Consider the following 12,852-nt stretch of genomic DNA (forward strand, 5'->3'; position numbering starts at 1 on the left):
TGTGTTCCTGGTTTGTGTGCGCTATCATCTGAGCTAATCAGCAATTAATGTTTCAGGTCCCTGCTTCTGAAGGGGAAGCTGAAGCAGGTAAATGGGGTTGCAGTTTTATGGAAACTTCAGCAAAGACAAACCACAACGTTAAGGAACTCTTCCAGGAACTGCTAAACATGGAGAAAAATAGAAATATTTCATTAGAGCTTGGTTCAAAGAAAGGTGGTCGACAAAAGCTACCTGGATCAAACAAAATTAAGGAAAAATGTACTGTAATGTGAATGACGAAAGGAACTTTTTATAAGTAAAAACAATTTATGGTACAGTACCTTGCAATTTTGGTTGGGTATTCAGAAACAAAAGAAAAAACAAATAAACAATTCTGTGCAAGATTTGCATTTCCCTTCCCTTAAATGTGGAATTTCTTTTCAGTAAATATGCATATGCACTAGCAAAGAATTGCAGCTCTTGAATATGGTTGCTTAAAAATAGTTGTTTTCTGTTTATGTTACCTTTCTTCTCACCCAGACATATCGTGCAGTAATGCATTGTTGTGTGACACAGGAAGACAGTGATATTAGACTATATTATAGTATAAGAGATAATGTGTCAATTTTTGGGAAACAACTAAAATATATCAGTATCTAGTTAAAGACAATCTTTCAACTGGAAAATTATTTATTAGACGTCTGTTAACAGTATTTATTTGCTGTTACAACCTAAGTTTAAACCCATGCAACAGAACTGAGTTACAAACATGCAAATTGGATAAACAAAATTCACATAAGAATGTGAGCACCTCAAAATCACAAAACATGCACAAGCAGAGCAATATGTTCAGTGTCCTTGAAAAACTACAGGTTTTGCTGTTACCTGTCACTGTGAGTTACAAATGGTGGAGGTGATTCAGATTACTCAGAATTTTAGAAAGTGATAGGCTAGATTTAGATGTCCAGGTACGTAATTTCTTTGAGAAATAGGTTTTTTATGGTGTACATTTAATAGTATATGATGAAGTGAGATGATCTTACAATATAATTCACACAACGACTAAATTAAGATTTGAATTCATAAAGTTTTTTGGCTATTTAGAAACGCTAAAATACAGGTAATTTAAGGGAAATAGCTGTAATGTGATATGTAGAAAGGTGCTGAATATGAATATTATTTTAAATACAGAACTTCAGATTATTAAAGCTTTGAATTTATAATTACCAGTGGACATTTACTAATAAGTGCCATTGACTAAAACATTTCTGGTATAATGAATAGGTCTTTCACTAAAGATGGCAGCAGCTCATTGATAGAGACACAGTGTGTCCATACAATTACGTGCTGGATTTGCATTAGTAAACACATTCAATAACTTAATATACAGTAGCATCCACAGCTGTTAAAAATAATAAAATTTACTGTGTTTTATACAGTCTATAAATAAATGGTATAATTGAATTTGAAATTTTATATTTGTTGCAAAGTGCATATCATAATTAAGAGTAGAAAATTACTTTTTGAAATAATATTTAAAAACAAATTTCAGTAATTATCCTTTTAAAAGATTAAAATAGTTGTAATACATATTAAATCTGAATCAAAGTTGTCTAAAGTCCAAATCCAGTGTTGGGGGAATGAGGATAGTAAATCATAATCTTACATTGTCAGCTCAACATAATCAGTATAAAAATATGGTTCAACCAAGATTACAAAACTAATAATGTTGCAAATGATATTGGAACACGTGTCATAGTGAAAGATAGACAGGTTTGCAGGAGGCTAAAAGAATTTAAATAGTAGAGGGTTTGTGATGTATGTATGACAAAATATCTGGAAATTTCTATAAAATATATAGATATCCAGTTTTAAAGAAGTTAGTTCAAAAACATATATTTTTCGCATATGAAAGGTAATATAAAACACAGACACACAAATGGATAATGAATTTAATAACATCTTTTACTTTAATGAAGAGGTTTGAGTAAAACTGGAATTGAGATTCCTTGATATTCAGTACTACACAACAAATACACACACACACACACACACACACACACACACACACACACACACACACACACACACACACATACATACAAACAAACAAAGTTCCATGAAACTCCGTCTACATATATTGTTGTCCATTACCTTTTACAATTACATTAAGACTGAAAACCCTTTCATTGATATGGAATGGACCAAGTAAATGAATACCTTGCTGCATCACACTATATAATGGTGTTCACAGCGACATACACTTTAGTGAGCTATGGTTTATGCATGAAGATAGCAGTATCTACTCTATCTGGAGCTATTGTTTATTTCTAAGCTTTAAACATACATGATGGGGAAAACCATAGTTACAATATCTTATAAACAATCTATCAAACCGTTCGGTAATTTTCTCTGTTAGAAATAATTAGTATGAAAATGTATTGCTGCAGTTGTCTTTGTGAGTTTTAATGCTGTGATTATTACATGAGCTTAACCTTTACTTGCCTTATAAGGTAATTGTTACTATTGAAATAACAATGTTAAACACATCCATTCACAAGTATTAACAGTGAGGAATAGCTGTAGCTCTAAAAGTATAATTAATGTACAGGCAGAGCCATCAGTTAATAATGCTTAGAATTTGCTTTTGACTGTCTGTGATCTATGAACAATCGGTTTTGTATTTGATTAAATCATGAAACTCTTTCACTCTGGGATATACTTACTTCAGTGAGCAAAACACATCTGTTATAAAAATTGTGTTTATAATATGAGTTCATATGATTAAACATCAGTGTCCCAATATTGTTGCACTATTGTATCAGTTTTAAAATATACAGTGCAACTTCAGTGTGAAATTTCATATTCATCATGGGCAAAGTTCAGAGAACAGGGAAGTTAAGTTGTTAAGCTGACAACAAGATGACTCATAATACACCTTTGTCTGAAGCATTTAATACACATGTACTTTATTACTATCAGCTTACTCTGACTTTGATTTCTTCACAATGATTTTTTACTTCTTATTTTATGTGCATAAAGCAACAACAGTTGACACTACTGTGTGTATGTGTGTGTTTAGTAAGAGTTCCAGATATTTTGTCATACATTACCACAAAAAATGTTGGTGAGCAATAGCAGTGAACTTACCTGTAGCCCCATTTTAATCTTTAGATAACATTGTTTCCCTTAAATCATATACATTATATGTTGAAAACTGTGATGGTGGGATATCAGTGATATGAAACATAGTTGCTGCACCGAAATTTTAGTTCCGTTTTCCCTGAACTATAATTTTATATCCAAATGTATATAATTCGCCATCTTTTCTCCGCTTATGTGTGTCATTTGAAAAGGTAACCCTTTGTTTATGCTAATTAACAATGATTATTTATCCTATTGCCATTTATGTCATTTTCACTTGAAATTGACATGAATATCTTTTTATAAATGAGTAAAAATGTATTCAGTATTACTTAAGTTTCTATTAAGTTTTACTGTTAGAACATAGTTATTCGAGTATTACATAGACAGCTAATATTTGTTGTGTTTCAGATGGAAATATAATGTAAAGATGTCAACAAACACATGGTGTTGACATGTATTATACTTTGCTGTGTTTTAATTGGGTGTGATATTTGTAGCTACCAAAAGTAAGTTACTTACTGAGATTTGTAATATACAAGTGTAAATATAAGTCACACAAAGTGTAGAATGTCAGAACGTATGGACCACAGAACTAGCACTGTAGCATAGATAAAGACCCATTTATAAGCATTGTTCTTCATTATAAAAACAGTTTATTTGTTCTTGGTGGAAAGTACTGTGAAATGTAAAATGGTGGCTCTTGAACAGTCCTTGAGTTATTCTTATATTACAATGCTTTTTATACAGATAAACAGAATGTATATAAGGAATTTTCTGTTTGGTAATGTATGTCATTCAGCATAGGAAACATGCATAGTATTTTGGTCTTCTTATCTGATTAAATATTGATTTTTTCAAGAATTTATTTATAAACTGTCGGTTATTAAAATACAACATGCAATTTTATTTAGACAGTGTCTCTTTTTGTATAATTACATATAATTAGGTCATTCTGTTTCTGCAGAAAAGTTGCAAACTATCACTGAAGGTAATTTATTTGCCATACTCATTTTTATGACAATCATTATACTGAAAGCATTATGATAAACAAACTGCAATCCAAATGTAGCTGAAATTTCTTCTGCACACCGCTAAAAATTGATATGAAGACAGAAATAGCAGAACATGAACAAAGAAAAGGGAACTAATGTATACAGTGTTAAATTATTTATCAGGAAACTGGTATACAATGCCAAACATCTTTCCAGTCAGTGTCTCTGTTTCAACATTGCTCTCAGATTTATCACAGTTTTCAGTACAGATGAGTATGGCTATTCTCTCTGTCCATAGCTCCATCTGAATATTTGATTTTTAGGCATTGTATTTAGTCTCCGTAATTAAGTAAATTGCATACTTCATAGAAAACTTACAATTTTAGAAATATATAAATCAACTTTCTGAACTATTTATTTGTATTAATTTATTCATTTGTGTACTTCTATTATTAAGCTTCTTTGTGTTGCCTTGAGTGAGAGATGATGCATACAGTACACAAATGATAAGTGCACTTTATCTGATGTTTAGCTCATTATAACAAAGCACAAAACGTGTACCCCAAAAATAGGTATATAATAAATTGTTTAACAGATGTGAAACAGATGCTGTTACTGAATTTGTTGCAGTGGCAGTGTGTGACTGAGTGTTTCAAAGACTTTTAGTGTTATTTGTATTAAGAAATGTGCAGATCAATACATTTGAGTGTGTATAATATATGTTTATGACTGTCCTAATAATAAAAAACCTACAGAAGTAGGTACTCAAACGTATATGTGATTGTGGTGAATGTGCATTTGGAAACTGGTTGTTAGTTGAACAACAGGTTTTGTTAGTAGCTGTTTGGCGTACGTCTCATTCTCAATATATGAGACTGCAGCAGATGCTATATGTCTACAGAACGATATTATAACATTAGCTGTCCATCTGATCTTCTTGTCTGATCTTAACTCTAAATTGCTAAGATGCTCTCAATTATTTGTAAATAAAAAACATAATTTGTTCTGTCATTCTAAGATGCATGTGAAATTTCCTTTAAATATTATTTATACTCTCATGAGACTTTATTAATGTCTATTTCCCAAACTTTAAAAGAGTATATCTTGATCTGTATGCAACATATCTTATATGGTGGCACTCAGCAGTCAAAATCATTAGCTGCTTTAGTTAATAATATGATGTTGTAGCATTACAGAGAGCAAGCAGATTAATGTATGTTGTGATAAAACATGTACAGATAAAATTATGAGTCTTGGTTCAAGAACTGGTCTAAGCTTTGAGCCCACATGCAATGAATTCGACTGAATATTCAGTCATTGACGCAAAGGTCTATGACTATTAAATTTAAAGTTGAACGGAAACTGTCAACTTCAGTTGTTATATACAATCTGTTGGCACATCAGTGAAAAAGAAATGAAAATTTTTAATGTGTTTCCATACATACTGAAAGTAATTTGAATATTTATGTTGTTGTTATTTTAATGGCAATATTTCAGCTTCTAGTTCGTAATGTAATGACCAATATTTCTTTTATTCACAAAAAGTCATGGCTTTATATTGTTAAACATATATATTCACGCATGTAAGAATTTTGCAGTATTGTTACAATTGATATTGTTCTGTAAAACATGTTCATTTGATAATTTGTTTGAAAAATAGAAGTTTAAAATTGTTTAATTTATAATCAAGTACTGTATGTTCTATGAAATGAAATGAAATTGCTAGAAGAATCTAATTTCCACTGGTTGCTAACTGTAGATTCTTTTTCACTGTATGGCCTATTTTGATTCAGTCTGATGGTAATGGTAATTCTAGTTAATTTAATAATACTTAAACACAATTGTAAAAACATTGAGCAGTTCATCATATCGTTTTATATAATTAACATTAATTATTTAAAAAACCGTGGTCATATTGACATTATGCAGCACAGATAACGTTTCATGCGTGATTGTCATTAATTGATGTTCAAATGTGTGAAGACTGTACGATTATGATAGAAATATTTGTGTGTCTATAAATTAATGTGTCGAAATCTCTACTACTCTTTGTGTAATGTGAATCATTTGAAAATAATAATATTCTGATAAGAGAAACGTGTTATGCATGCATAGAGATAGGGAATGGAAAAGTAAGGCAAGAGCACAAAGATAGGCTCAAACAGTGGAAATAATTAATTTATCTTTTAAAATTTGGTGACATAGTAGAACAAAGAGATACAGTACATCAAATTGATTTTGATTTTATTGTAAGACAGCATCAGAAAGGAGAGATACGCTAATTTGTTTGACACATGTTCTCAATTTATCTTTCATCAGAGCATCTTAGAAGATATATGAATGAGCTCTAAATAAGGGGTTTGTCACAAAACCCTTCCACCCACTTTCTTTTTTTGAATTATTCTGGTGGGACCTGTATCAATTTAATTGCCATGTAATTTGGTGTATTGAAATTGAACAGTAAACAACATTTTTATATGGATAAATTAAAGTGTGAAATAAAATATTGACACATATATGTCATAAGTAGTACAGCAGAAAAATTTAATAATTTCTCACTTAAGTTTTGTATTATGAGCTGATACAGCAGAAGGACTGAATGCCTTTATCATTGTTAGTTCACAATGTAATTGTTGTCACTGTATCATACAACTGTATGAGCATTAAATCTAAATCTGATTTTTGTCAGATGACTTTTCCATCCAGCTCCTCACTTTGCGATAATTATCTATCCCAAGGCAGCATTGATGGTAGCTATTACAGCAAGAACATTTTTGCATACTACTTATGTATGTCAGGACAGTTCACTACCCATGAAACAGAAGAGGCACTGAGCAAAATGCAGCACATATAAAAATATATTATATGTTAAGAGCAAGACACTGATGTTGTGCCCATGAAGATACAGCCAAACTGAATTTAAAGTCATTGGTCACTAAGATGGGTGATGGCAATGTGGAAGTCATTTGTGGCAGGCAGAGGAATAACAATAAGCAGGATGGCTACAAAATATTGCACCACTGTGGAACATGTAGTATGCGCAAATTAGGTAGCTGGCGGCCATTCAGGGAGGCTGAGAGCAGCAGAGATGCCATAGAAGGTATCCGGAGAAAAATAGCGCAGGAATGATGTGGAGTGTCAGAAGTAAGACAAAAAACAGACGTAAAACTGTTGAAAAGAATGAACAATAGACAAATAAAACTAATGGGGGAGGAGAATATGAACTGGTATGGAGAGACAAATGGGTAGTCGCAGTAGGGGCAGACAGAAATGGAGATGAGGGACTAGTAGAGATTTAAACTGGGGAGGGGCGGTGGTAATAATTAGTGTATTTAAGAGTGATTTAACATGCAGTGAAATAGGATGTGTTTTGAAAGTAATCATTTAAGTCAACAAGTCACATAATGGTGAGTAGCATGCCTGGAACTGAAAGGGGCAAGTGATGGGGGTGTTTAGTTTACCCCTGCTCTTGTTTGGTAGTAGCAATTAATCTGAGTACTTAGTTGGTTCATTGTTACTTCGATGTAGAATACAGTGGAGTAATAGAAATAATGCTGATTAATTATGTGATTATTTACAAAGATGGAGCATATAGGTAGATATATGCGATAGCTCTAGCACTTTGGTCTTCCACAGGGATATGACTCATGAGTGTGGACTATGAACACAAGAAATTTGTAGTGGAGAAAGATTTTATGTCATTAGGGCTGTTGGACGTTGGGCAGACTGTCAGTTTGGGAGGAGTGAACATGATGGCAAAGGAGATATTACGTACCTCATGGCTAACCCCTCCCTGTCTCTGAATTGATGAACATTGCCAGTTTGGGATGGGTGGAGATGTTAGTGGAGGAGATATTACTTACTTCAGGGATGATAACCCCTCCTTGCGACTGTATTTTTGAACATTCTTCTCATTAAATTTCTTATCTTTCTAAAAGTGCTAATCGAAAACCATCCTATGTGCAATATATCCCTGTTTGTCTCCTTGGCCCTTCTGCTGTCAACCGTTTACCCCAAGAGTCATACACCCTTAGAAGGCCCAGTTACAAGACTTGTCCCTGAGTCCACTCATCACTTCATATTGCAGTTTTTTCACTGGCAATTTCTGCCCCATCAGATGCAGGATCTTCCGTAAAAGCAGCTACATTATGTACCATTTATTTGCATGTTTTCTATACAGATATGCCGAGAAAACATTCACTTGAATGACTTGCTACCAGCAAAGTGGTATCAATGGCCTACTAGACCATCAAGCAGTGGTGCAGGCTACCATATGTAGTGCAGTGCACTCTAATGACTGATTCACAAACCATTGCAGTGCACTCTAATGACTGATTCACAATCCATGATACATGAATTCACATTCTTCCTGCCATACATTAAAAACATTTGAATTGTGCAAGGGGAAACTCTCATAACTATATCTTCATTCCAATATACCTCTGACCTCAATCTGTGATAGCCCCTATCTTCCATCTCTCTGCAGTTTCCAAATCGTTCTATTCTTGTGCCCACAAACCACCTTCACATATCTCCTGTTAATTTTCCACTTCATCCTTGTTTACATGTAACTTTCTTTCCATACATCATTCCTTTACTCACCATTCTCCTGCACTTCTCTATCCTATTCTCTCAGGGTTTCTCCTTGTCATCAAGTACTCTGCATAGATGAGTTTCAGGTATTTGGTTCATATTCCTTTTTGAAGAGTGTATTTGCTGCTTGCCACCTCTTCCATTAGGGGAGTTGTGATCTAAGTTTCATGAAACACGGTGCCCAGCTCATCCAGGTGACAGAAAACAGCAGCCTTATGTACTGATTCTGATGGAGAGGATTGGGTACTTCTTGTAGGAGGAGAAGAAAACATCTAGACTCGCAATTTAGAATATAATATTAAAGGTTACATGGAGGAAATTGGAATAGCAACAGCACACGCCCATGTGGAGTTTGTGGAGGCTTTATAACACTGTTAGCCATATTAACAAAAATATGACCGGATTGCTTCTAACTGAAACAAAGTCTTATATCTACGCTGCATGCAGTTCGGAAATCGTGATACACAAATCATATACAGTACCTGAATAGGAGGGGGGAGGAAATATTAGCGGAGCACCTCGCAGACAGTGTATGGGGCGCCAAAACCACGCAACACAAAATCCCTGTGATTACTCGATCCAAAGAGGCACATGTTTTAGGTTAGAGTCAGCTTGCAGACGAACAGCATTAAAAGAAATTAGAGCAGAACAGGACCCTAATTTATGTAACAGTTTCGAGAAAATAAAAATAATTTGTTTCATTAAGATATTAGATCGCTGAAAATCAAGAAAGATGAGCTTCTTGTGTGCCTAGAAGATGTGGAAAATTCTGAAGTGATAGATACTTTGTGCATCCCTGGTGCTGTGTAACCACAGGGATGGAGCAGTTAAATAACAGAGATTTTGTGTACAGCCAACACTGAAAAAGGAACAGTTGCCACACAATGTAAATGCTGGACACAAAGTTTTATCTTGATCAGGACGCAGAAGCATGTTCTTCTCCGTTATTACTGCAGAATACTTCTGTGATTATGTTACCCGACCACAGATCCCCTCTATGAAACTTTCACCTGTTCATGAGAAATCTAGATGCATTATTGAGTAAGTATTTGTGGACATTTCAGTGTAAATTTTATAGAAGCTATGGTTAGTAAAAATTAAACAGAATTATCGTTTGGTAGCTTCAACCCCGCTTCAGTAGTTAGTTTTCCAACATGCTCTTCAGCAAGATAGTACAACACTGACTGACAATATTTTTATAAACAGTGCTCAGGCTGAAGTAATTAAGACATACACAAGTGTTAAAAGGGCTATCTGATAGTGATACACAGTTAGTGGAAATAAAAACATAGTGTCTTACAACCGAGATGCAGGTTCATACAAAGCAGTGAGGCTTATTGATGAGAACAGAATCCAGTGTTTTAATAGTGAGTTAAAAGAGGTTGTATGGGATGATGTATGAATAGAAAGAGATGCTAATGTGAAGTTCAAATTATTCCATAGTAAATTTGTGTCAATATTTACTTTCTTAATAAGTTATCCAGAAGATCTATTAAAAAATCAAGACCAGAATACGACAAGATCCAAGATTACATGCACACTACCGAAATACTGTAATAGTTTAAGGAAAATCATCAAAATGTCAAGAAGTATGTATGTCCTGACATAAATTAACAGTGCAGATACTAAGATTACAATTATATGGGATACTGTCAAATGGGAGACAGGACAGCCAGCCAGAGAACCAGGTATCCTAACAATTGCACTAAATGACAATGTTCTGACTGATAATTTACAAGTGGCGAGTACTTTCAACAAACACTTTCTAAATATAGTAGCAAAAATAGGAGTAAATGGTTCACTTGAAGAAGCAAGAGAAGATATTAAAAACGCCATTGCACAAAACTTCAAGCAACTGGAGGTAACACCAGTATCCTTCGCTGAAATTAGTCAATTACAAAAACTCTAAAACACAACACATATGTGAGAGAGAGAGAGAGAGAGAGAGAGAGAGAGAGAGAGAGTGTGTGTGTATGTGTGTGTGTGTGTGTGTGTGTGTGTGTGAATGATCTTGTGATGATTAACAGTAAGCAATATTTATACTTTTTGGAAATAATACTAGTGATATAATAAATCATATTATATAGAAAGCAACAGATAAATTGTAAATGCTATTTTCCAAAGACTTATTAAGTGGTTTGCAGAAAATGGACTATTTAAACTTTTAAAGAACAAAATATATTTAGTTCTGTACAAGAAATAGTGTCTCACAAACAACTGATGTAGCACATGAGCAGCTGTCACCAAACACATTGATGAAAACCTGAACTGGAAGAAATATATCACAGAGGTTCTCAAACAATTAACTTCAACTACTTTTACTCTTCGTACAGCTGCTAATCTCGGGAAGAAACGAATTAACCACCTGACATATCTTTCATATCTGTAATATCTTATAGAATAATTTTCTCGAATAACTCGCCATTTAGAAAGAAAGTACTGATCACTCAGAAGCGAAAACAAAGAATAATGTGAGATGTCCACCAACAGACGTCATGTAGGTACCTGTTCAAGAAGCTGACTGCACCATCACGATAAATACATATGATTGCTAATGAAATTCATCGCAAATATATCATCATAATTCGAGAAGACCAGTTTGGTCAGTACTTACAACATTGGAGGAAGAAATTACCTTTATTACCCATTATTAAAGCTGTCAGTGGCTCAGAAAGAGGTTCAATATGCAGCAACAACAATCTTTCGTCAGTTGCACAAAAATATAAAATGCTTGACAGGTAGCAAAGCAAATTTAAAATCTAACTTCAAGTCATTTCTCCTGGACAACTCCTTCTATTCTATCCACGAATTTCAATTTAAAAGCTGGTGGCTGGTAAAAATTTTTTTTAAATATAGTTATATGAGTAGGACTAAAAAATAGTGCATTCGTTAATGTTAACACTAATGATGAATACATATCATGTAAACTGACTCACGCAAAATCATTCAACAAAAGAAACATTCAGATGATCTAAGGAACATGTAACTGGCTAATTATCCTCATATACATAAATCTGTTCCATTTTGGATTTTTGTTCAGTTAAATTTTCCATATAACTTGACACACTTAACTTGATAACATATAATTTTTCCTTTGATAACTTTCCTTTCCATTTGCTACGCTACATTTTACATTACACCTACGAATCTGTGGCAACAATAAAATCGTTGCTACAAAACCTTGTTTTAGATTATTCAGCTCCCTGTGGAAGAACTGTAAACTATTTGCAAGAATTCTTGGACTTATTTTTTCATGATTTTATATCTTCAGTTGAGGCTTCACTATTACACTAAAACTTACAGCTTTCCATGAGGGGAATTTTACTGCAGTTCTTTTATAGTTCACATAAATATTTGGTATATATCCATGACCAAAGTTATGGTATACTATAACATTATTTTTTGTTAGAGCTTATAAATGCATAATGTATATCGTCCTCAAATGTTATGAGTTGAAGTGCTACATCTGTACAGCACATTTCATATAGTGATGAAGTTCATAAATTTCTGTCTCACATTTCCGTTTTGATTTTGTATCAAATTTTAATTCTTTAAGGAGTAAGGTAAGTACATTCTGATGAAACCAGAATGAAATGAACGATATGACAAAAGTCGACAAACGAAATGTATTGCAGAAAAATGACACTCTGCATTTCTCTTATGCAACATTTCCTTAAAATGGAAAGTGGTGGGATGCAAGCATTATGTCAGCAGTTTATTAGAAGATAGGGTCAGCAACATGTTGTGTTACAGACTAAAATTCTATATTCTTTTTCTGAGGTCATAGGTGAAAAAAAAAGAGATGGAGGGAGTTATTGAAAAGATACTGAATGGGAAGCTAGGTTAGATTTGGGACAACTGAATTCCTCAAAATGTGGATGGTTAAAGGAAAAGGATCAAAAAGTAACTTTCGTTGTTCTGTATCCCACTGCCCTTTCGACTTGAAGCACTGTGTAACACATTCCTTTTCTCACCACTTCCTTCATGTTAAAGATGAGCAAATGGTACCAAAATTCCAGTTTTTTGAAACCAGTTCAGTACTTTTGTTTTTCATAATTTTATATTTATTTCTTACTCTATAGATTTTTGTTTCTAGGTACAGCTCAAATAAGTTAAAGCCTTTAGACATTAAATTTGGTTA

The 12,852-nt window shown here is 33.5% G+C and overlaps 1 protein-coding gene across 3 annotated transcripts in view; it reads left to right on the forward strand.

Annotated features, from left to right (window-relative positions):
- Window positions 1-6,806, forward strand: part of LOC126470374 (GTP-binding protein Di-Ras2) — an 879,000-nt gene extending 872,194 nt beyond the window's left edge. For all 3 annotated transcript variants that reach the window (XM_050098197.1, XM_050098198.1, XM_050098196.1), the window contains one exon: window positions 57-6,806. In XM_050098197.1, the coding sequence (XP_049954154.1) occupies window positions 57-272 (216 nt within the window). In that variant the 3' untranslated portion in view covers window positions 273-6,806. The remainder of the gene's footprint in view (window positions 1-56) is intronic.
- The last annotated feature ends 6,046 nt before the right edge of the window (window positions 6,807-12,852 follow it).

The sequence above is a fragment of the Schistocerca serialis genome, chromosome 3 (assembly GCF_023864345.2).
Source record: "Schistocerca serialis cubense isolate TAMUIC-IGC-003099 chromosome 3, iqSchSeri2.2, whole genome shotgun sequence".
Taxonomy (NCBI): Eukaryota; Metazoa; Arthropoda; class Insecta; order Orthoptera; family Acrididae; genus Schistocerca; species Schistocerca serialis.